The sequence below is a fragment of the Sarcophilus harrisii genome, chromosome 4, assembly GCF_902635505.1.
Source record: "Sarcophilus harrisii chromosome 4, mSarHar1.11, whole genome shotgun sequence".
Lineage (NCBI taxonomy): Eukaryota > Metazoa > Chordata > Mammalia > Dasyuromorphia > Dasyuridae > Sarcophilus > Sarcophilus harrisii.
This window is the reverse complement of record NC_045429.1, coordinates 369,138,894-369,166,011: the sequence shown is the minus strand read 5'-3', so window position 1 is coordinate 369,166,011 and position 27,118 is coordinate 369,138,894. Positions and strand designations below refer to the sequence as shown.

Here is a 27,118-nt window from a genome sequence, read left to right as displayed (position 1 = left end):
AGAGCTTATTCTCAAGTCTACACATCTCATGGGACTGATGGTCATGAACCATGAAGAACCTACATTAATTCAATAGGTTTAAAAGTGTTTCTGTATAAAATGCTACAGTATCTCTGCCAAGGATAAAAGTTTCCTCTTACTGCAGGGAGAGTCAACACCCGGGGAATCAGATGCATCTTGAAACACTTTGTGCAGCAACACTGTTGGCGCTGATATATTCCTGAAATCGGATGCAATCCCACTACAGGTGTCTCATCTGTTGTGTCATTTATAATGGTGCTAATCAAAGGACATTGGCTCTCTCTTTAATCAGTAGGACAGGACACCCTAGAGCTACCCTGAAAATCAGGGAAATTAGAGAAGAAGAAACAAAACTCTAGCATCTGGACAAATTAGACCTATTACTCCCCACCCCAAACCTTCATTTTCTCTTTGGCTGAATGCCTCCTCAAGCTTGTATGCATCTTCACTGTTTAAAAATTATTGCTGCTGCTGCTGCTGCTGCTGCTACTACTACTACTACTACTACTACTACTACTACTACTACTACTACTACTACTACTACTACTACTACTATTGCTGCTACTGCTGTAGCTACTCCTCCTACTTCTACAACTACTGTTGCTTTACTTCTGCTTCTGCTACTGCTGCTGCTATTATTACTACTATTGCTACTACTGCTGCTGATATTACAACTACTATTGCTGCTACTGCTGCTGTTGCTATAGCTCCTGCTACTACTACTACAACTACTGTTGCTTTACTTCTGCTGCTGCTGCTGCTGCTATTATTACTACTACTGCTACTGGCACTACAACTACTATTGCTGCTACAGGTGCTGCTGCTATAGTTCCTCCTCCTACTACTACAATTACTGTTGCCTTACTTCTGTTTCTCATACTATTGCTGTTGCTGCTACTATTACCATTATTGCTGCTACTGTAGTTATTACTACTACTACTACTACTACTGTTGCTTTACTTCTGCTCCTGCTACTGCTGCTGCTATAGCTCCTGCTACTACTACTACAACTACTGTTGCTTTACTTCTGCTTCTTGTACTATTGCTGCTGCTACTGTTACTATTATTGCTGCTACTGTAGTTCTTACTACTACTACAACTACTGTTGCTTTACTTCTGGGGCTGCTACTGCTACTGCTATTATTACTACTATTGCTACTACTGCTGCTGGTCCTACAGGTACTATTGCTGCTACTGCTGCTGCTGCTATAGCTCCTGCTACTACTACTATAACTACTGTTGCATTACTTCTGCTTCGTGTACTATTACTGCTGCTGCTACTGTTACTACTATTACTGCCACTGTAGTTCCTACTACTACTACTACAACTACTGTTGCTTTACTTCTGTTACTGCTGCTGCTGCTAATGAAGCTGCTGCTATTACTGCTGTTGCTGTTACTACTACTACTACTACTACTATTGCTGCTATTATTGCTGTTGCTGCTACTACTATTGCTATTGCTATTTGTAGATAGTTGCTAGAACTGAATATTCCTATAGAATGATTTAAATTTTTTCCCTCTCCTTGTTTTGTCCCCTAAAGAAATGAATTGCTGTGTTGCATATCAATATTTTCATATTTGATAGCATATTTTAGATTCCTCCAGGGCGGGGGCAGCGACTAGTGATTCTCAAAGTATATAAACAGGAACAGTTTTGATAAAAAATGGAAAAAATAGTATCATATCCAAAATGTTCCTACCTATTGAATTCAGGATACACAATTTAACAGCTAGCAAAATATTTCACCTTTGTGGACCTTAGCTTCCTCATCTCTAAAATGGGTTTAATAATGGCTTCCAGCTGTCAGAGTTGTGAGGTTAAAATGAGTTAATATATGTAAAGTACTTTAACTTTAAAGCTTTGTATAAATTATCTTATAATGTTGATTATTATTAACTAAAACAATAATCAATAGAACAGCTTGTCATTTGGTGCTGCTGAATTGCTTCCAGTTTTCCAAGTTCCTCAGTACATAAAATAATTGTCTTTCATAATGACAAGTCTAAAGAGTAAATATTCGGACATCAATAATTAACAATGAGGATGAAGAGGATGATTACTAGCAATTTTATAAAGTTTCAAGATTCACTAAACACTTTATATGTTTATAACCCCTCATAACCCTATTTATTATCCCCAGTGTATGAAGAAGGATTCGAAATGCAGATTTTCCAGAGTCCAAGTCCCATATATTATCCACTATTCAACTAGCTGCTAACATATAATAGTTGAAGAAGATGCTTATGGTGCAAAGTGATATAATTAAGTACCCTGTTACCAAAGGATATTCAAGTGTATAATGAAGCAGCTGAGTGACCCAGTGAATACAATTTTTACCTTGGAGTAAAGAAGACAGTTCAAAACCTTTCTCAGTTACTTACAGAGTTGTGTGATCCTGGACTAGTGGCTTTATCTCTCTCAACCTCAGTTTCTTTATATGTAAAATGTGGAAAATAAGATCAAGTACTTCACAAGGATATTGTGAGGATCACATGAATTAACATTTGTAAAATACTTAACGAACTGGTGCAGTCATTTTCCAATCATGTTAGCTTCTTCATGACCCCATTTGGAGTTTTCTTGGCAAAGATACTGGAGTGGTTTGTAATTTCCTTCTCCAGACAATTTTACGGATGAGGAAACTGAGACCAACAGAGTTAAGTGACTATAGCTAGTGTTTGAGGCTGGATTTGAACTTTAGAAAGAGGAATCTTCCTAACTCCAGGACCAGCACTCTGCCCCATGGCATCACCTAGCTTCCCCAAAATATGTAAAGCCCTTTATAAATGCATACAGAGTAATAGCTGCAGCTCTTGTGCTACACTGAGTAGCAGATAGGTGAAGAGAGAAGGTATAAATACTATATATATATAGTTTTTGTATTGGGAATGACAAGATCATTTTTGTAGAGCAGTCCCAACCAAAACACTGAAGACACGCATATAATAAGAAAAAGGAAGAAAAAAATTAGTTATAGTTGCAAAAAACTTACAATATTTATTACTTTGGTAGGATCAAAAAAGAAGGAAATGAGCATTTATTAGCACTTACTGTGTTCTAGGTACTGTGTGCTAAGCACTTTACAATATTATCTCAATTGATTCTCTCAGAAACCCTGGGAGATAGATGCTATTATTATCTTCATGGCATAGCTAGAGAAATTCAGGTAGAAATAGGTTAGTTGACTTGTCCAGGATCATACCATTAAATGTCTGAGACAAGATTGAAATTAGGCCTGACTCCAGTCCCTATATCCCCTCCTTGCCTCTTGAATGATTGATGATAAAGCAATGATATTTACTTTTGTGATTCTTTTTTTATTTAAAAAATTATAAACTTAGAATCAACAAATACTTTATGACTATATGAAATTATGAACTTCTATTACATTCATTTTTTAAAAGTTCTTTGTTAAATTGAGGGAAGATTTTTGGGAGGGAGAAAATAGTATTGTCTTCAAAAAAGAAGAAAAGGTAACTGAAATATTTTTAATAAAATTCACAAAAGGAAGTTCAGAAGAAAAGCAGGGCATGTGACATGATAAATTTATTATTCACCTTTTAAAATAAAAAATCTATACAAAATAGAGATTTGTGGTTTCCTATGTTCTGCTTTTTCCATTATTTTGTATTTTGTTCTCTGTCTTTCTCTTTCTGTCTTTCTCTGTATGTCTCTTTCCATTTCTGTCTCTGTGGCTATGTCTGTTTATCCTCCTTTTTTTCTCTTTCTCTATTGTCTTTGTTAAGTTCAGAATTTTGAAGTCATAAACTCTTAAAATATATATTATATTTAACACAATAGTAACAAAATTATGCTTATGATTTTTTTTGTTTTCTTCAACATTTCTTATAATATTGTATTGACTTTTTTCTTTTTTTATCTCAAAACACTCCTCACCAACTTGATCCCCATCCTACCAACAAAAATTCTCCTTTGTAACAAGTACTCAAGTGAAAAAGCCAGCATATTGGTCATATCTGAAAATGTTTCATTCTCTAGTCTGTTGCATCAGTGCAAATGTGAGAAATACAACTCACCATCAGTCTTTTAAAGTGATTAGTCTCTATATCTATGAGAGTATAGAAACATGGGGTACTCTATAAAGCTTAGAGAACTGCTATATTAAATCAAAGTTCTGAAATTTTTTGAAGTTGTTCTCTTTTACATTGCTATGATAATTAGATAAAATGATTTCCTGATTCTGCTCCTTTTATTTTGTATCAGTTCATGCAAATCTTCCCAGACTTCTCTGCATCTATCCTATTTATCATTTCTTTTTATGAAATAATATCACATTAAATTCAAATATTGCAGTTTGTCTAGCTATTCTCCAGTTGTACCACATTTTGAGATATTATTTACACACCACTATTTCTTGATGTTTTAGCTAAAGTTTAAATTATTCATGTTTTGCACATACTATCTCCTTTTGTGCCTTAAAACAACACAGTGAGATAGATATTATAGATATCATTAACCTCGTTTTACAGATGAAGAAAATAAGACTCAGAGACATGCCTATTTTCAAGTCAGAAGTATCAGAGGTAGGATTTGAACCCAGGTTCTTCTTGCTACCTGTTTAAATAATGGTTCTCAAACTTTTTTTTCTCTGGATCCCTTTATAGTCTTAAAAATTATTGAGGGTCCCAAATTGTGGTTAATTATATGCTTAATAGCAATATATTAATGTCAACATATTGATATTTATAAACTAATAAAAACAAAAGCATTTAAAATATTTAAAAATAATGATAACAAACCCATTTAACATTAATATAGCATTTTGATGAAAAATAACTATATCAAAAAATAGTTTTGTAAGAAAGATTGTATGTGAATGCCTGGCTAAATATGAGACAGCCAGATTCTCATATCTGCTTCTAAATTCAATCTGTTTTGAAATGGCATTTCAATTAAAGTAAAGGAAAAACCAACCCTCACAAAGATATACAGGTGAAAAAATATAGACATATTTTAGTAGGCAAAATTTTAGTATTAGTATGAAAATAGTTTTACTCTCACAGACTTCCTGAAAGGATCTCAGGAATTCCCAGGAGTCCATGGATCACACTTTGAGAAATGCTGCACCATAGCAGCTTGCCTCTTGTCATGTTCCTTTATCTTATTAAAATTATAATAATTGGGTATAAAACATAAGAAATGAAAATTAATGTCAAGTCCCTTTGCCACAGAAATGTTTACACCATACTTCTTTCTAATCCAGTTAAATCTCTCCTTAATGTTTGGATGTTAACAAAATTCTCTGTTTGCCAGAACTACCACCCAGACCTATCCAACTCTATCAAAACTTTCCAAATTCCCAATTTAAGAAATGTTTCTTTTCACTGAAAACACATTTTCTCTATCTTAATAATATGTACTGCTAGATGTTCCCTAAAGCTCTCAGCAAGGCTTTTAAAAAATTACTTTTGCCTCAGGTCCTCTGGAGGTCCTGGACTATCTTTCTTTTGAAAGAGGTTTTTTTTTTTAATTTTAAAACAAGATTACTTTCAAATGATGACTAACCATGGCTATTTGAGACAACAAAAGCATTTTAAAAATTAAAAAGCCAACCACAAACTCATTTTTCTCGTGTTGAGCACATGTATATAGAATCATAGATCCATAGTTGCGAAGAACTTCAGAGGTCATGTAGTTCAATGCTTTCATTTTACAAATGAGGAAACAGAGAGACAGGAATATTAAGGGATTTGTATTATATTTCCCCCTAAATTTCAGGTGACTTTCTCTCAGAAGGATGATATCTTTGGAATAAATGTAAGCATTTATTATTAGCTTCATCCCTGCATCTAAGAGCATAATATTGACCTCTGTCAGTCTCAGTTTCTTTAAAGACAAAATATTGATAATGTGGACAAGGTACTATCATAATGGGATTTGATAACAAATAATTAGAAATCCACAATCCTATCAATGTGAATACTCCAAAGCATTTTTTTTCCAAAGTAAATTTTCCAAAAGCAAAGATTCAATCTCATCTGTACCTTTTTGTTCTTTGTGCACAAGAATATGGACTCTTTGCCATATTCTCTCATAACTTTCTAAATATGGTTTTCCTAATTTTATGGTGACTTTTTACAATAGGTCATTTGGCATTTTATAGGTATCAGTATACCATTTGGGTTGTCCATCTGTTATCCCTTGATCTCATTATATGACTCATCCATTCCCTTTTCAAATCACACATTTTCTGAATAATCTCTTTTATTGTCATTTCCTGCATACAAGCCCTCATGGTCAATATGACATAACTTGATTATATCTGTCATGCATCTCTCCATTGCTCTATGACTCAATCGGAAATTTGAACCCTAATATATAATACATTATGGTGCTCTATGTGTCATTTTCAGAGAGCATCTCTAAAAAAATATTGATATTAGAAAAATGGGAATGTTGAAAATAATAAAGTTTCCCAAATATCATCCAACCTGGTCTCTTTCTCCTATTTGGCTCAGGCTCAGCTCATTGTTGATCTGATCTGTTCAATATAGTATATTTATGAACTAATTTAATACATTAGTCATCCAACTGCATGTCACAGTCTGAATAACAGGCGTTCTTCATCCCTTTGGTTATATCTAATTGTAACTTTCTGAGGGTTGAGAATATTACTGAATAAACTTTGTAGTATTATGGACCTGGAAGAGATATCGCTATCAAACCCCATCATACCTGAGCACCTAAAGGATTATATCATCTATGTAGATCCTGTCTTCTTTTTGGACTCAGCCTAGAAGATCCTTTATAACAATTAATTAAAGAAAATATAATTTGAATCCTTCAAATGCCTCAGGTGAAAGTACTTAGTGGATGTGGGAAGAAGGATATTTGGACTAGAGTATATTTCCAGGGAGAAATATAATGTAAAGCAGGTGTTAACTAGGTTGCCAAGAATCAGATAACAGATAATAGAAAGGAGAATTAGACTTGTAATTTCTGCAATTAAAAAGAGAGAATCACAATGTGATTAATATCATATGAGAAAGAGAAAGATACCTTTTACTTGGGGATTCTACCTCTAAAGAACAGCATGGTATTACAATGAAGAGACCCTGTGGCTATAGCAAAAGTCAGGCAGGTGGTCTAACAGAATATGCATGCATTCACATGTCAAACATTCAGGGAACTGAATTTTTGCACACCAAGTACCAGGGGTATTAGACATATACATTTTCCCTTCCAACAGCAGTCAAAGTATCTGGAATTGATGTTCATAGAATAGTATAGTTGAGGAAGAAATCCAATTACTGTGCTAATTAGCACCTTGGAGTAGTAAGCACCAAATTTACAGTAAGAAATCACAGGGGAAAATTCAAGTTATTCACCATGGTTTAAAATTCATCTTCTTAGACAGTCTGGTTGACAGCCAGGGACCTTGGGGCACATAGGCAGTTTAGTTTAGTTATTGTTGAATGGAATTTAACACTGGGAATTCTATCTATCACTTTTAAGAAGAAACCAGTATTTTACTTAATAGATTTTTATAAAGTGTTCTAATTCCCAAAGAAAATTTGGTAGATGGTTTGTGGGTTGGCACATTTCCTTTTTAAAAGTTATTTATTCTGTTCCTAAAAAGTACATTTTTCCAGTTTTCAAGATAAAATTTAAAATTCTGCTTGGATAATTCTTATGCAAAGAAGAGATTCCTATCTATCTTCATTAAGAGAATTTTTACTACTATCTTAGTTTTTTTTTTTTTTGGAATCGTGTAACCTTTTATTTTCAAGGATTACAGGGCTCTTAGAGCAATAGTAGAAATCTGTTCGCTGGTAACTTGATTAGGATAGAGAAATATCATTGCATTCCTCCCAACCCAATCACCACGTCCATTGAGTGAAACTCATAGTCTTGTTGCTTAGCTCTCGAATTATTGAGGGAGTGAAGGGACAAAGAGATTTAATGGAAAGAATGTTGTCTTTTCAGTCAGGTAAGGTCTTATTAATCAGCAGTATAACTACTAACAAATCATTTAATTTCTCTGATGTAGAGTATGGGCTAGCTCCCTGGAGGACTTCAGGGTTAGCCAGAGTTGGGACAAATTAAAGTCTTTGGTCTTTAGTGAGAGAAGTGAAGGAGGCAGGCAAGCTGCCATGAGACTTGTCAAAGATATCTCCTGGATTCTGGAATCCGGAGTCTCCAGTCTCTCTCCCCCTCATCCTGCCGCCAAGTGACACTCCCTTCTCTCCCTCTGCCCTCCAATTCTTGCCTATGATTATCTTACTACCAAACATTCAGCAAGCACCAAAGGTGAGGAGATCCATGATCCAAATATATGCTAATAAAGCCAACAGATAATTAGCTTTAAGTGCTCTGCATTCTCAGATCCAAGTACACCTATTCAGAGTTTCAGTTCTCTACATTCTGAAGTTCTGAGATTTTTTAAAATGGAGATAATAAAAATTAAGTCAGGCAAAACATATCAATTCATTGTCCATGTTTGAAAATGTATGCTTCATTGGACACTTAGAGTCTACTATGACAGGGAGAGATGGGAGACATGCTTTATCATCTATCCACTGAATTCATTATTGGACACTGCATTGGTCAGAGTTTAGCATTAAGCACAGAGTCTGGAACACAGTGGATGTTTAATAAATGCATGTTAATTGATGGACTGATATCACAGTAGTTATTTGTTGCTTAATAAAATGTGTTAATATCAACTATAAGCTATGGATAACATAACAAATATCAGTTATTCACACTTCTGTTTCAGTAAGCTTGCATAATGAAAACCATCCTTAGCAAGATCATCTTTGCTGTTCCACATTAACATGCAAAATCCTAGACTTGAAATTTGGGGAATTGCAACTATCTCACTTACTAACTTTGAAACCTCTGTCAAATATTCCAACCTCTCATAGTTTCAGTTTTTTCATATGTAAAATTGTGATAATACTTCACGTCTTAAACTTATTATGAAAATTCATTACAAATTATAAAGAATTATATAAATGTTGCTGTTATTTATTACTTTTTCAGTTGTGCCCAACTCTTCATGACCCATGAGATGTTTTCATGGCAAAGATATTTTGGAGTGATTTTTGTCATTTCCTTCTCCAACTCATTTTGCAGATGAGGAAACTGAGGCAAAGAGAGTCAAGTGACTTTCTCGGAGTCACATAGCTAATAAGTGTCTGAGGCCAAATTTAAACTCGGAAGATGATACTTCTGAACTCCAGGCCCAACACTCTGACCACTGTGCCATTTAGGGGCTCCTATTTTTATTTAATATATTTATGGTAAAAATCTGTTCTTATTAATCTGTAAGATGAAAGAAAAGTCATGTAGAAAGAAATTAGAACTCAATTAAATTCATTTATATTATTTTCTGGCATCAGTTGTAAAAGAGCATCACTGTGTATGCACAGTACCTTTGTTTTAGGCTAACACTGAATCAGGTAGATCTAATGTTTCAGGTTTGAGACAAATGAAATGACACTCCCATAGACAAACAGTTAACAAAAGGTAGTTCATTTAGCCATAAGATGGAAAGTATATTCAGAAAGGATACAGCACCAGTTCAGAGAGACTCACCCCCCATTTCTATATGGAAATACCTGGCTATCAGGATGTGTTGAGGGTATTGATTCACATCAGAGTGGACCTTCACCAAGTCTAAGGAACACTGAGTCCTTGCAAGTTGACCTTTTATGGTTTAGGTTACTGTAAATCTGTATCAGGCTTGAAATTAATGCCATGGATCCATCAAGACTCAAAGGCAATTTCTCTGCTTATTAGGTAGGAAAGAAAAAAACATCTAGTCCAGTATACCTGATATTTCTCTTGCCATATTGGATAAAAATGGAATTTCATTTTCTTAAGAAATAACATATTATTACATCATATATTAATATTAACATATTAATTAACATGATAATAACATTTAAATGTTGACTTTAGGTTGTGATAGAAACCCTTAAAATGTTCAGAAGATAAGATACTTCACTTGTTAAGTTCTTCTATCTTCCAATCTTTTTCTCCCCTCTGCCTGAAAGTTCCTAACAAACATCGTCAAAATAGAAGATAACAATTTTTTTTATCTTCATTATGCTCTGTATCAAATTCATTGCAATCTATTCAAATACTGGCTCCGCCATCTAGTATCTGTGTAATTTTGGCAAATAAGCTTTTGAGGTCTTGATTTCTTCTAGAAAATAAAGCGGTTGGAAGAAAGACTTCTAACTAATCCATGATTCTATCTACAACCTTATCTTTTAAAGTAGTAGCTGGTCACTATAATTTGAAAAAACCTTATTGACTTCCATTTTTACTTGGATTGTTTTCCTCTCAGCACAAGACGAGTGGACAACTCCAATACAAGACTGGCAGTTCAAATTGAAAAAGATCCAGGTATGCAAAAAAGCATCCTTTCTCCCTCTTTGAAAATGTAAATGGGTTTTTGCTGGGAACTAAGCAGGGAAAATTAGGTTCATGTTGTTTTTAATAATCATTGTGGGAACAAAGCACATTGGGGCAAATATGTTTAGAATAAAATAAAATTCTGCAAGAGGATTGATTAAGTCCCCTGATTTGGTATGGAAATGCATTCACTGGTTATTCTGAATTGATTAGGTAGCTCTTGAGCAGTGAATAACTTTGTTAATCAAGACATTTGAGTTTGTAAATAGTAAATACCAAACTTAGGCAGCAAATCTTAAAACCCAATTGGTCTTTAGTCATACAGCACCTTGAACAAATCAGAATTAAGCTGTCCTCCCCATTTCCTGATTCCATGTCCTAGAATCTATAAAAGGACCCAATACAAAAATATGTTTTTCCTCCACAATCTGTTTCACTTTCAACCACCTATTTATTCTTCTTCTTTTTCTATCTCCAAAGAATGACAAAATTCCTTATAACCTATGTTCTTAAATTCTGAATACTCTCTTTTCCATACCATTTCTTTTTCTTTAAACATTCTATGATAGCAGTGAAGTAGTTAGTGTCAGAGGAGAAGGGAGTGTGAGGCGGTGGAGGAGAATGTATCTGGTCTGTTGTCTGCATTTGTTTAGCTGTCTGCATTTGTCTGAGGGCTAGGATATGATGATTTTAAAATAATCTGAAGATATACTCACATGGAACTATTTGTTAAACTTAAAAAAAATAATGTAATTATATATCTGGCAGATATGGTGGATCAACGTTTCTGAATCCATGAAACTCTCTACAATACCTAGCTTATATATAAAAGTACTTTTGCTCTTAGATCTATATTATCATTAGTCAATCATTGTAACTATAATTGTGAAAATATTATCAAAGTATTCTAAGCAAGGATCTAGAGATAAATATGTTTATCCTGGTGTCCATTATTAAAATATATCTTCCCATCTCTTAGTTATTAATCTATATGTGTATAAATAGGTATATGATTCAAAGATGTATATATTACATTATATATAACATATTTTCTACCAAGATATGGATATATCTATATATTTCATATATATATAGATATATCCATATCTTGGTAGAAAATATGTTATATAGATATCTATATAAATATTAGCAGTTGAAGATTACTAAACAATAGTATATTCCCCTCCTTTGAGACTCCTCTTCTAAGCAACAGGGACTTTCAGCAGGCTTTATATAAGCCTCTGAGTATCAGCTGTGAGTCACTGTAACAAATGAATGCAGTAGTCAGGTTAAGCAGGCAATGTGTCAGAGGCTTTAGTTACGTTGATATTTTATGAGGTTATGTGACACTGCCTCAACTCATCTGAAATTCATTTCATTTCATTAATCATAATTAGGATATAAATGCAATCACCTTAATTCCTTTCTCTACTGCTTCTGGCAGCGGGTGAGGACATTCATGATATGATGATGTTATTCCATAGATCAACTGAAACATTGATTCATGGTTATGCCAGTGCTTGAGTTAGCCTAAGGACAAGAAAGAGTGAAAACTCACTCAGAAGCCCAAGCAGGCACTGGTTACATGTTGCTTTTCTGACAAAATTGTCTCATGGAGCATAGCTCAGACTGCACTGTATTTGTGATTGTTCCCTGATTACTCAAGCCAAAACAGATTCCAGATTGCAGAGGTAGCATGGTAAGTTAGCAGAAACAGTGCTAGATTCAGAGTCAGAGATTCTGAATTCACTCTGGTATTTGCTACTTATGACCTTGTAATCTTGCACACAAGTCACTTAAGTTCTCTATGTCTTCATTTCCTCATCTATAAAATGAGAAAGTTGAATTAGTTGAGAGTTGAATCAGAGGTCATCTGACTTCTGAAATCCTTTTGAGCTAGAAATCTACAGTTCTATGAATTTGTGCTCTCAGAGAGCTTATTTTCTGAGAAAATATTACATATGTGATATGTGACATATAACAATATGAATTACAGCTTTTATTATATTGTTATTTTAAATTAAGACTGTGCAGAGGGTGGGAGGGGAGTTAACATGAGCTTCGGTACAAGGATCACATGTTTTTCATTTCAATAAACTGAAAGATTTTGTAGGCATTATCTAACTCATGGAATGCCTGGAATCCCCTACAAATTCTGAATTTTCTGTATATAATTATTTTATAGAATTTAATCCATAAAGCATTCACCTGAAAATATATTCACCTGAATATAATTTGATTCCTGTAATTCTTCTTTAAGGAAATGATGACAACAATCTGAATTCCATCTTTTATGAACATTTGACAAGATCTCTCCAAGTATCTCTTTGTGGAGATTTGGTTCTTGGTCGATGGGGTAATTACAGCTCTGGAGACTGCTTTATTTTGGCGTCAGATTACCTCAATGCTTTTGTTCACCTAATTGAAATAGGAAATGGCCTTGTTACCTTTCAACTTCGAGGGTTGGAGTTTAGAGGTAAGAATCTTTTTAATTTATTTTTTAATCATCTTTATTTCCAAACATTTCCCTTCCCACTTTCCTACTTGGGAAGCCATCATTTGGGAAAAAGAAAAGAAAAGAAGAAGAAGATGATAAGGAAGAGAAGGAGGAGAAAAGAGAGGGAGAGGAGGAGAATGAAGAAAAGGAAAAAAAAAGAAAAAGAGGATGAAAAAGAAGGGGAGGAAAGGGAAGACGGTGAGGAAGGGGAGAACAAAATATTTCAACAAAACTAACAAATGAAAGAGTTTTACAGTAATGTTTCAAATAAATAATCCTCTACTCCCTTGCAAAAGAGGAAGGAGACAAAATTTAGAGTTTCTTATTTCTTCTTTGACTCCAAACTTGGTCATTAGAAATACACAGTATTCAGTTTTGGTTTTGGCATTATTCTTTCTGTTTCTTTTAACTATTATACATTTATATATGTAATCTATATATTTAGAGAGAATTATTTTAAGTGTAATACTTTAAATAATAGTTTAATTTATTTCAATGACAATTTTAAATAAAAATATTTAATTAAAATCCAAAAATTATTGTATTCACAGCATTGATAAGAAACAATCACAAGAAAGATTATCAGAGTAAAAATATACTATCCCTTTTACTGAGGAAGAGTTAAGAGGATAAGGTTATGGCACAGACTTTCTATATTCCTAGGTTACACACAATCCATCAAGTAGTTGGCCCTGTTCTCCAATAAATCATGGAAAACTAGTACTCCAACATGTCTGAACACTAACAGTCACATAATTTTTAAAAATTTAATTTGTTGAGCAAATATGACAAAAAGAAGGAGAATAAGAAAAATAGTTTGAGGAGGAAGAGAAAGGAGAAGAGCAGGAGGAGGATGAGGAAGAAGAGATGATGATAAAAAAGAAGATGATGATGATAAAGAAGGGGAGGAAATGGAGGAGGGGGAGGAGGAGGAGAAAGGATTTCAATAAAATTGACAAATCAAATGAGTACTCTGTACAAATTAAACTAGTACTTTGACATATCTGAAAACTGACAGTTACATAACTAAAAAAACTATTTGATTGGTTGAGCAAATATGACTTACTGTACAAAGAGCTGACCACTAAGGACTGTCAAACCAATATGAACCCCCAAAAAGATCAAATTTGAGATCTCATGAACCAAAATTCATTGATGACATATTTGTACATATGCATGTGTATATTTATAACAATAATGCCATATCCTTCATAACACAGTTGACCTCTATGTATTTTAAAATAGAATAATATAGCTTTGCAGTAATATAATATTCAGAGGCTCTCCACTTGTTAGGATTTTGAAAGCTCTCTGACTTCTGTTCTCCCTCTAACAAGAAAGATCATAACAGTATCACAATTCTAAGACTAGAAAGAACCTCAGAAGTCATGTGTCTAGACCTCTCATTTGGCATATGAGGAAATCAAGGCCCAAGAAAATTAACTGCCAAAGTCACCCAGCCAGAATATGTCTGAAGTGGGCATTTAGCCCATATCTTCCTGATTCTTTGACTCTGGCTCTCCATCTACTATAAAGTGCTACTACTCAGTTTATTAATATTAATAGATTAAAATAAATAAGATAGCTGGGTGAAACAATGGATGGAACATTAGAATCAGAGTGAAGAAAACTTGAATTAAATCCTATCTTATGTACTTCTTTACTATGTGATCCTTAACAAATCATTTAACCTTTCTCTGCCTCAGTTGTCTCATCTGGCAAACAGAATGATAATAGAATCTTACCTCCCAGAGTTGTGAAAATAAAATGAGACAAATTTGTATAGTATTTTACAAACTTTAGAATGCTATATAAATACTAGTTATTGTTTAATATTATTACAAAGGCTGAAAGATATTATTCCATAGTGCATTGAGAGAGGGCATCAGTCAGGAAGATCTTGAGGAAGAGGAAGAGTAACTACTTTGGATTTTTGGGTATAAGCCTATGGGTGAAGACTCTGGAGAGTCTTATGAGAGAGTCATATAGTGAGCCAATGCTAAGGAGAAAGCAAAATGGAGCTCAACCAGGAAAAAAAATTATGTGAAGTATAGTCCATGGAGGTTAGGGGTGGCAAAAGAATCCTGTGATCTGGTATTGTCTTATTTTAACTAATTATTCTCATTCACTAACTACATGTTAAACTCAACATCTTTTAGGCATCTGAGGCTCTCTCAGTCCTCTTCTTCCAGTTAAACTATGATTTGAAAGTTCAAGCTCAATTCAAAGGCAGAATGAAACATCTTTGGCATATATTTTATGTAATCTTAGAAGTTTTAGAAATCTAATTTATATTATTATACATACAGGATTATATTGCGTATCACACCAACTAATATTCCATATTAACATGTCATATTATATGACATCAAGTGTTTTTATTATAACTAGAGTCCATCATGCTGGATTAGAAGGGAATGATGATCAACATTCAAAGGATATTCTTGCTGGTCAGTTGTTTCAGTCATGGCCAATTCTTTGTGATCCCATTTGGAATTTTCCCGGCAAACATAGTGCAGTAATTTGTCATTTCCTTTTCCAGTTCCTTTTATAGATGAGGAACTGAGGCAGATGAGGAAACTGCCCAGGTTCACACAACTAGTAAATATTTGAAGTCAAGAAGATGCATCTTTCTGATTCCAGACCTAACACTGCACTACATGTAACTTCCCCCAAAGGAGAGTAAAATAAAAGCTAATAATTAATACTTATATATAATAATACTATTATGTGCCAGGAACTGTGCAAAGAACTTTACAATTATTATTTCATTTGATCTTTGCACCAACACTGGGAGGCAAGGGTCATCCTCATTTTACAGATGAGGAAACTGAGACAAACAGAAGCTTGAGCAAAGTTTTTTTTTTTTTTGTGTGTGTGTGTGTGTGTGTGTGTGTGTGTGTCTGTGTGTGTCTGTGTCTGTGTGTGTGTGAGAGAGAGAGAGAGAGTCTAGATTTGAACTGAGGTCTTCATGACTCCAGGATAAGGGCACTATTCACTACATCACCTAATAAATATCAGAGACTATCTATACTAGACAAACTTCATTTTACAGAGGAGGTAACTGAATCTCAAGGATTTTAAGTCCACACAGTTAGCAAGTTTCAAAGACAGTATTTAAATCTAAGTCCTCTGATGTGGGGCCCAGTTCTCTGTCCCTTATATTAACGATTCCTTGGGGAGCTGGGCCTTCCACAAATGTTAGGAAATAATACAGGGAAGAATTATTCTCTAAATTTCTGAATCCAAGGTATAACCGATGCTTATCCACTGTCACTGATTTCAAAAGAGTCCATGAAACTAGGCAGTTTCATCTGTCAACATGGTTGGGCTGACTTAAATCTTTTTCTCTGGAGGCTTGCTTTTCTTTCAACAGACCCGAAAGAGTCCATGTGTTTGGGAGGCAAACAAAGATAATTAGATTGGAGTTGTGGTTGCCTGATGGAATTCTTGCATGCTTTTTCTTACTGTCAGGTGTCCCTCACAGGCCTTCCTCTTAGTCCACCAAATGAAGCATTTATGCCTCACTTGAAACTTCATTAGATGAAATATGGAAGGAGGCAGAGATGTAATTGCGTGAAACAGATATAATTGTGCACAGTGGAGAGGCAGCTGTTCGTGTAATGCTGAGATTGCCCAGGAGGCTTTCCCTGTTATCGCTGCTTTATTTCCCTCCTTCCTCCAAAACAGAACATTAACGTGGCCGGGCTGTAACGATTACTCGGGCAAAATAATGATGTCTGAAGGAAAAAGAAGACCAGTTAACTTGGTCTGGACTTCTCCCTACTGGGCAATATATTTAATTTTTCCTTGCCTTATTGTTTCTTTTGACAATTGCAAAGAGTACATAGTTTTATACAATTTTACTTTGACATTTATGGTCGGAGGAATGCACTCGGCTTTGAATGATTGTGATATTTCATAGACTTCTATTACATTTGGAAGGACCTGCTTTTCTTGGATTTGTTTGTTGGACTATATGTCTAAAACCCTGTTCAGCCTTCCACTTTCTAGTTCCCCATTTCTCCAAATTGAACAGTTTACTTGGGTCCTTTACAATCCTGGACTATCAGAGTAAAGATGTGTCGGCTACAAAACCTATTTTCCCTTTGAGGAGTTCATCCAATGCTGAAATATAACAATGAAAAGGAACTGGCACACATTCAGTACTTCTGTTGGGTATCATAACTTCACTCACCTTTCAGTGTGCTCTGCACTTGCTTGAGTTTATTCTCAGTTTCCTTAACTTATTTTGATAATTGCTTCTTGCTCATATGTATGTCTTACTCACCCTCCTGATACTCCTTTCTGCTCTAGCCATTGGTGTGATATTTCTGTGCTTGAACCTCTGGTTCATAGACTACAGAATCATGGAATGGATCTTGAGCTGAACAGGACCTTAGAGCTCATCTGGTCTAAACTCTTTATTTGACACATATAAAGAAAGTTAAGACTAAGAATTACTTGTCCAAAGTCAAACACATAGTAATTGCAAGAGATCTGATTCCTTCTCAGGTATCCTGACTCTAAACAATCAATAAGCATTCATTAAATACTTTGTGCCAAGTCCTAAAGAGATACATACAACAAATGAAGGAGTCTCTATTCATAGTCAGCTTATATTTCCAATGGAGGAGACAAGATATACATACGAATATATATAGCAGAAGTATAAAATGAATACATAAGAAATAGATGAAGTGATTAAATACAGGAGAGTATGATTAGGAAGGCACTAGCCTTTTCGGGGATCAATAAAGGCTTCATGTAAAAGATGGTGCCTATGGTGTCTGAGTTGCATCTTAAAGGAATAAGTAGCTCTGTGGGACAGAAATTATAAGGAAATACATTCCAAGTGGAAACAGCTTTTCTGAAAGTATAGAGATAGATGATAGCATTCCATGAGTTAGGAACTATGAGGATAGTTTGGTTTAATTCAAGAGTATGAGAGGGGGAATAATATCCAAAAAGACTAAACAGATGGGTCTGGACTAGATTGTATAGGACTTTAAAAGCGAAACAGAGTAATTTATATTTTATCAAGAGAAAACCATTGGGAATGATTGAATAAGAGAGTTACCTAGTAAGATTTTTGCTTAAGAAAAATTACCTTGGAAGCAATATATAGAATAGCCTGGAGGAATGAAAGACTTATACAGTAGAGTTCATTAGGAAGTCAGTGCCATGATCAAGGTAAGAGGATGAGGGCCTGATAAAATGGTAGCTATAGGAAGAGAGAGAAGTGACTGTACAAGAGAGACTTTTCAAAGTGGAAAAAAGAAAATTTGGCTACTGGTTGGATATGTGAAGTGACAGAGAGTGAAAAGTCCAGAATAATGCCAAACTAGATACATTGGAAAAATAGTGGTGCCTTTGATAAAAAAAAAAAATTGGGGGGTTTGTTGTTTTTGTTCATCCTTTGTTCTTGAAGAGAACTAATTACATAAAGAGAGTGCTGTCTTGTATTTTGATTTGGAAGTGAATTGGATTTAATTGAGTCAGAGTTGCACTGAGTCATTGGTCTCTCTGGCCTATTGACAGAAACAGGAAAAAGTTTAAGTGAAAAGATAATGAATTTAGTTTTAGCTTTGTTGAGTTTAAGTTGGATCAGGAAATACAGTTTGAAATGTCCAATGGACAGTTGTTGATCTGGGACTGAAACTTGAGGTACAGTCTAGGAAAGATACAGTGTAGATCTGAAAGTTATTTGAATAGAGATGATAATTAAAACCATTAAGCTGATGAAAGAATTTAGAGGGAGATTATGGAAGGAGGAAAAAATATAATATAGAACATTGATAATTACCCATAGGTAGAGGATATTATGTGGATAATGAGCAAACAAAGGTGACTGAAGAGATGCAAATTAGGGGAGAGTAGTGTCATAAAAAGAGAGGGAAGAGTAGGAAGAAGGCTATTATTATTATGATTATTTTTTATAATAATAATTTTTATTGTTTCAGTTTTCAGTTGTGTCCTGCTCTTCATGACCCCATTTGAGATTTTCTTGGCAAAGATACTGAAGTGATTTATCATTTCTTTCTCCACTCCTTTTATACGTGAGAAAATGGAGGCAAAGAGAGTTAAGTGATTTACTAGGATCACACAGCCAGTATGCTCCATGGCTAGATTTGAACCCAGGAAGAAGAGTCTTCTTGACTCCAGTGCTGTATCCACTGTGCTCCTGAGCTTCCCCACAAATAGTAATAGCTGGTATTTAAATAGTAACATGAGCTTTATAAAATAATTTATATAAATTAGCTCATTTGATCCTCACAACAATCCTGAGAGGTAGATGCCATTATTATCTCTATTTTAGACAAGGAAACTGAAGCACAGAGCTAACACAACTAGTATATATTTGAGGTAATATTTAAATTCAGATCTTCCTAACTCCAAGTTCTGCTCTCTGAACCCTGGGCCACCTCAACACTAGTAGTGGTTTACTATAGCAAATGCAGTCAACAGGTTGAGAAAGACTAGAACTGAGAGAATGTCACCAGATTTGGAAATTAGGAGGTCATTAGTAACATCAGAGTAAACTTTTTCAATTGAGGGATAAGAACAAACAATATCACAAAAGGCAAAGAAATGAGTAAAAGGGAAAAAAGGTGAATGCAGAAATATAGTAAAATTTTCAAGGAATTTGGTTCATAGAAAGAGATATCTAGGAATATAATTTGGGAGAATGGAAAGGTCCAGCGAAATGTTTGGGTTTTTTTTTTTTTATGGATGGTGAAAACAAGAATGTTTGAAGATAATAGGGAAAGAACCAGTTAATAAAAAGTTGAATATTTGAGAGAAAGGAAGGATGACTGATTTCACAATCCAATTTTTTGTATTACATCCAACCAGTGTTTTAAGTATGGTCCTTTCTTCTCTTGTTTAAGATATCTTGTCATCTCCATTTCTATATAAGATGTGATATTATCCTTGTCTGTCTAATGCAAGTAAACTGGATTCAGAATGCTTCTTTGTATTCTGCCTTGAGTCACTGATTCCACCAACTCACAAGTGGTAGAAAATTAGAGAGTGAGCTAGTAAAAGTATGATTTGCCCTCATTCAAAGAAAAACATCCCACAAGGGATGAATTCACAGGATTCAAAACTCTGATTTCTCTGGGTTAGGTGTTACTAATAATTCAGCATAGAAGTCTGTATCTAAAGCAACCCTATTTATATTGAGAGGGTTGAAGTGAATGATTAATGTGGATACTGCTGAGATAGCACAAGCAGGAGACAAATTTCATTTAAGGAGCCAATTTTTTTTTCTATTTTTCTTTTTCTTTTAGCCTGGGCATAGTGAAGATCCCAGAATAGAAACTCCTTTGCTTCTTTTGTAATGGCAGAGAACTGGGCTGCAGTGAGTTACAGGACTTCAGTGGTCTTTTCACTTTGAGATTTTATGAGTAATTCTTCCAACTACCAAACATTATGGGTTTTTTAAAGAAGCCATTCAAGATTTGACAGTTTAATAATCAGCTTTAAATCTAAGTCAGGGTAACAAATAATGAACTCCACAAGGAGAGCAGTGAGGTGAGGGGCATCAGGTTCAAAGTTTCTCAAAGGAAATTGAATCTGTTGGATTTCACATCCCATTATAATGTCATTCATTTGTGTAGGTGGAAGCAGAAGAATAGAGCAAGGAAAGTTGATTATCTGTTCAGTCATGTCTGATCTCCTTCAGTCAGCTAGTTGGAGCAGGTGGATGGGTTAACTTTCCAGTAGGGAGAGGAAAAAGAGACAGATCACTAGCACTCCAGCAGAGAGGGGTAATGCTTAATAGCAAAGAGAGCAACTGGGAAAATGTGAGGTGAGATAACCTTCCTTAGGAGAAAAGAAAAGGCCAAAAAGACAGAAGATACTGCAAGAGGTATAATTAGGAGGAACATGATTGAAATAAGAGGGACAAAAAGCAACTCAGGAAGTATTTATTGAATGCCTATTAATATTGTATATTGTTATTCTGACCAACATGGGACATAAAAAATAGAAAATATTTTCGAAATATAAAATATAAATCGAAATAGAAAAGACTTCCTTCAAATTTGCTTAACAAAACAAGAGATAAAAGCAAGATTTCATTTCATCAAAATTATGTAGTAGAAATTGGTGTTGTTCAAAAACTTTCACAGCCAAGATTTTGTAATACTTTGAGATTAATCAAATCTCATTGGTGAAAAGGAAAGGTCCAAAGACACCAGAGCTTATCACACTAAGCATACATCTTTTGCTAGCACAGAGTCCCTCCAAAATTATGCCTGTCTTTGTCACTATACACATGCTGCCAAATAAAGCTGGAGAAAAATCATGAAACCGTGCTGAGCAGATCCTCTATAAATTCGTTAAGTAATTTCACATGGGCCCTCACCACAGCAAAGCAATTTTTTCACAACTACCTAATTGACTATCTTACTTCTCAGAGGAGCTTTTTGCAATGTTTTTGGTTCTTGCTCAAAACTTCCTTAGTTCTCCTTCCCCCTTCCCTTTCTGCTGAGAATCTTGCCTTATATTTTGCTGAAAAAATTCCAGGTCATCTGCTAAGAGCTTTCTTTTTATCATTAGCATCATCATGTTTCTCATTATTCCCATGCTGAATCAGTGTTCAGAAGTCAAATTAGGCAGAATGGTATAACAAGAAGCAAAGCTCATAGGTCTCATCTGAGGAAACAGGTAGGGAATAGATAGGCAGTGGCTCAGGTTTAGAAACTTGTGGGTGGGTCTACACAGCAGTACAGTATACTATAACAGCTACAGCATAGCTGAGAAAATAGGAAGAAAGGAATCTGTTCTCTGCCTGGTTTAAGCAGTTATTTTAATTTAGGGGAGGTAAGGAGTTGTATATACATTCTATCAGACTAGGCAAAGGTTCTGTATGTGTAAGGGATAACAACAGAAGACAAGATTTTCTAGTGAGCCTTCAGAGTTCTTATTCCAGACCTTTTATTCCACATAGGATTAATCTGAAGTCTGTAGAGGTTCACTGATTTCTCTAAAGTCACTAACTAAATTAGTGGTAGATTGGAGTTTAAAATCAAGATCATCTTGGAGTCTAGAATCAAAGTCATCTGACTCCTACACTAGTATTCTGAAGTAGTGTTAATAAGGAGAAATCATACAGTATGTGTCTCTTTACCAGCATTATGAAACTGGCTGTCTTTTCACAGACACAAAAGATTTCTAGTTCCCTGCCTTTCCATATTTCCTTATTTTTTTTCCCTTCTCCTTAAAGAAAGTTATTCCCTCTCCCTCTTAGCTGGAATTTCCTTAAAATGTGAATCTAGTGATAAGTGGATTCACTAATCTTTTATAGGTTAACTTCTTTTAAACAGAACTCTATCCTTTTTCCAAGCATAAACCCAGGCTTTATCATAAGAGTAAAGATTGCTATAGCAGGAGAAAACCTTGAAAAACACATGGAAGCAGTTAAACCGGCTGTGAAATGAATATTTTAAGTGGTTTTCCCACACCAGGTCTCTAGTCAAAGTTTCCATAGCTAAAAGGCCATGACAGCTCCTTCTGCTCCTTAAGAATTCTTGTCAAGTCCCAGAGGCCACCACATAAGTATCTAGATACTTATTAGTAGCCTACCCTTGGATATGGGTTTGTTTAATGATCTCTAAAAATTTGACATCAATTTATAAGTTTTTCCAATCAAATATCTAGGTTGAAATTTTGGATTGGTTAAACAAAGTAGACTTTGCAGTAGACCAAGACAGATTGATTGTAAAACAGTTAATAGGGAGTATTTAGAGATTAAAGGTTGGGAGGATAAACAAATCCTTGATTTTGTCCTCACAGGAAACTCCCAATGTGGAAACTACTTCCACTAAGGCAGATCAACAACTCTATGCAATTTAGTCCTAGAGAGTTGTCTGGGACTAAGAAGTCAGACAATTCAATAAATGGTCAAAGGATATGAACAGACAATTTTCAGACAAAGAAATTAAAAAGATTTCTAGTCATATGAAAAAATGCTCTAAATCATCATTGATTAGAAAAATGCAAATTAAGACAACTCTGTGGTACTACTTTATACCTCTCAGATTGGCTAAAATGACAAGAAAAGACAATGAGAAATGTTGGAGGAGATATGGGAAAACTGGGACACTAAAGCATTGTGGATGGAGTTGTGAACTGATCCAATCATTCTGGAGAGCAACTTGGAACTGTGCCCAAAAGGCTATCAAACTACCTAAGTTCCTTTGATCCATTAGTATCTCTACTGGGTCTATATCCCAAGGAGATCATAAAAAAGGGGAAAGAATTGCGTGTGCAAAATGGTTTGTAGCAATCCTTTTTATAGAGAAAAGAAACTGGAAACTGAATTGGGAAATGACTGAATAAGTTATGGTATAAAAATGTTTTGGAATATTATTATTCTATAAGAAATGGTCAGCACAATGATTTCAGAAAATCCTGAAAAGACTTACATGAACTGATGCTGAGTGAAGTGCATAGACTCAAGAAAACAGTATACACAACAACCACAAGATTATGGAATGATCAACTGTGATAAACTTGATTCTTTTCAATAATGTGATTCAGGCCAATTCCAAAAGACTTGTGATAGAAAGAGCCATCCTCATCCAAAGAACTATGGAATCTAAATGTGGATCAAAGCATAGTATTTTCACTTTTTGTTGTTGTTTGTTTGCTTGTTTTTTTTTCTTTCTCATGTTTTTCTTTTCCCTTCTGCTCTAACTTTTTTTCTGCAGCATAACTATGGAAATATACTTAGAAGAATTGCACATGTTTAAACTATATTGGATTGTTTGCAGTTTAGGGGAGTTGGGAAGGGAGGAAGGAAAAAAATTGGAACATTGGTTTTGCAAAGGTAAATGTTGAAAACTCTTTTTCATGTATTTGGAAAGATAAAAAGTTATAAAAAATAGAAGTCAAAAAATTTGCTTATGGTCAAATAGCTAGCTAAATATCAGAAGGAGGACTTTGTCCTGGGGCCTGCAGATTCCAGGGCCAGAACTTGATCCACTACATTATATGACCTCTCAACTTGAAGCAGATTTGGGAGGCAATTGCTTACCCAGGAGAGAAGCAAATTTTCTTTTACTGTACTAATCTTCATCTTGTAGCATGCAGTCCAGATTTCAAGAGAGATAATCTGACCTCCATGATATTTCCCAGACATCCCAGACACCAGGCTACTTACATTGAAGCTTTCATCTTCATCTTTTTGGACTCTATCTCTTTGGGGTCCATGTCTTGATGTTTTGACATCTTTTTTCCAGAACCAGGCTTACACATCCCTTCTCCTTTCCAGTTCTCTTTTATGTACTATCTTTCCTAATTAGAATATAAATTCATTCCCTGGCATAGTATGCACTTTAAAAAGTCTCTCTCCCTTCTTCTTCTTCTTCTTCTTCTTCTTCTTCTTCTTCTTCTTCTTCTTCTTCTTCTTCTTCTTCTTCTTCTTCTTCTTCTTCTTCTTCTTCTTCTTCTTCTTCTTCTTCTCTCATTCTCTCTCTCCCCCTCTTTTTTTATCCCCATATCTCATCTATCTCCATATCTATTATCTATCTTTTCTATATACATATAACTAGATTTATATTTGATAAAAATCTCTAAAGTATAAGAAGATGAAGTGAATGAAGGATATATACCAGAGATTTCGAGTATGGATTGGGCTAATAAGGAATTATCGATTTTTGGATACGTCACATATTTCTTTGGCACTTGCTTAGTGGTCCGTGTAATTATATCTATGTATGTGTTTTCAGTTTTTAGACTGTAAAATAATCTAAAACAATTGTAGTCACAGTTTAAATTTTTTAACAAGGTACTATAATATAAATTACTTTGGAAAAAGAAGTGACTAATACAAATTATGATAATGATTTATTAAGTCAATTCTTGATTCTTCCAATGAGGCATATAGTAAAAGAGTTCTCTATTTGCAGTCAGAAGACCTGAATTCAAACCCCAGACAAATCACATACTATCCATTTAATCTCTCTGGGCCTTAATTTTGTCATCTCTAAAATGAGCGGGGGGTTAGCATGGATTATCTTTAAAATTCTTTCCAGTTCTAATTCTATAATGTCATGATAGTATAAAATAGTGTAAAATAGTGTAGACTGGAACTGACAATATCTCACTGAGTTGAATGACCAGTAAAAGAATGATCTAGAAAAGAAGCTACATGTAGAATATCCATAAAAACATAACTTGTTTTGTTTAACATGTATAAGACTGCTTGCCATCTAGGAGAGGGGGTAGAGGGAGGAAAGGGAAAAGTTGGAACAAAAGTGAGTGCAAGGGACAATGTTATAAAAATTACCCATGCATATGTTCTGTCAATAAAAAGCTATAATTAAAAAAAATAATAACTTGTTTGATGATAGAGGTATTTGCTGATCCTAGTAGTCCTTTTTCCAGCAACACTTCTAATCTTTTGAGCCCACTAAAGGAATGGGACCCCAGATGAAAACAATTCTGGGGGCAGTAAGTTGAAAAAAGAAGCATTTTTCAACATTCTGCTTAGTATATGAATATAAACTGATTATGTTGTTTTAAAAGCACCCTCTATTAAACAGAGGACCTGATTTGTTTTGGAAATTCTTGCTCAGGGATTTCATAGTTTGAATTTTTAATTTTGTTTCTTTTCTAAGACTTCTTTAATTATATAAAATGAAAGGGAGGATTTTCCCAGCCTTTTCTCCTTATACTATTTGCCCTGCAAAAGAATATACATATACAAATATGTTAAATCTAGTGATAGCTTCTAGTCAAATTGTCCTCTCAATGCAAGCTATCTCACTGTTGGACGTTCCAGTTGCTATAATCTTCAAAGATTTAATTCTTATCTTTGCATCAAATTGACCTTAGGAAAAAAGAAGTTTCCTTTTTTCTTTCATTCTAGATCAAAATGAAAGATTTAAAATGATGAATTTAATTAGTCTAGTGGGAATATGCAAATATTATCATTTAACCTTTAAGAAAAAGAATTCATCATTAGTGGACCTTTAGGGAAAATATACAATAATCATTTGCTCATCAATGAAACACCATTTCTGAATAAAATTATTCTGATTCTAAATAAACAAGTTGTGTCTATAAATTCAGGGTTGATTGAGATTGTAAAATAGAGTATCAGAACAACAATAGGTCCTATACCTTAGGTTGGGTTGGGGACAATGATCTTCAATAAATTCATGTTATCAATTATTATTTTAATATTTCACAAATCTCAGGTTTTATCAATAAAAGTAGAGAATACCCTTCATAGATTATAATCTTTCAGTGTCTTGATGATTTTCATGAAATGTAGGTTCTGAAAAAGAAAGCACCACTGGGTAGATATCTTTCTGGGGATGCTTTTCTCCCAATTTAGCTAGCCAGATCATTAGGCTGACATCTATATTTGAAGTCTTTTGAGTATGATAGGATTTTATAAAGCATAATTCTATTCCCATAGATGTTAAGAAAAGGTTGGATTTCTGGAGAGAATTTTGGAATCATGTGCAAAGGACTATAAACCTGTCAAAGCCCTTTGATCCAGCAGTGTCTCTACTAAGTCTGTATCCCAAAGAGACCATAAAAAAGGGAAAAGAACTCTTATGTGCAAAAATGTTTGTACCAGTTCTTTTTGTGGCAAGGAACTGGAAACTGAGGGGATCCCCATCAGTTGGGGAATGGTTAAATAAGTTATGGTCTATGAATGTCATGGAATATTATTGTTCTATAAAAAATGATGAGCAGGCTGATTTCAGAAAAGCCTTATGCTTTTCTGAACTTATGCTAAGTGAAGTGAGTAGAACCAAGGGAACATTGTGCACAGCAATAAGAAGATTATATAATGACTATTCTGATAGACATGGCTCTTATCAATAATGAGGTGATCCAGTCCAATTCCAATTGACTTGTGATGGAGAGAGTTATCTGTACCCAGAAAGAGGATTATGGGGACTAAATGCGAGTCACAGCATAGTATTTTCACCTTTTTAATTGTGGTGGTTGTTTGCTTGCTGGGTTTTTTTTCTTTCTCATTTTTCCCCTTTTGATCTGATTTTTCTTGTGCAGCATGATAAATGGGAAATATGTTTAGAAGAATTGCATGTTTAACCTATATTGGATTACTTGCTCTCTAGGGAAAGGAGGAAGGGTAGAAGGAGAGAGAAAAACATGGGACACAAGTTTTTGCAGGGGTGAATATCTGTCCTTGTATTTTGAAAAATATAAATCTACTATTT

At 34.5% G+C, this 27,118-nt stretch overlaps 1 protein-coding gene across 4 annotated transcripts in view; it reads left to right on the top strand.

Annotated features, from left to right (window-relative positions):
- Nucleotides 1–27,118, top strand: part of PCNX2 (pecanex 2) — a 357,972-nt gene that overhangs the window by 268,333 nt on the left and 62,521 nt on the right. For all 4 annotated transcript variants that reach the window (XM_031966919.1, XM_031966916.1, XM_031966917.1 and 1 more), the window contains 2 exons: nucleotides 10,344–10,402; nucleotides 12,672–12,887. In XM_031966919.1, the coding sequence (XP_031822779.1) occupies nucleotides 10,344–10,402; nucleotides 12,672–12,887 (275 nt within the window). The remainder of the gene's footprint in view (nucleotides 1–10,343; nucleotides 10,403–12,671; nucleotides 12,888–27,118) is intronic.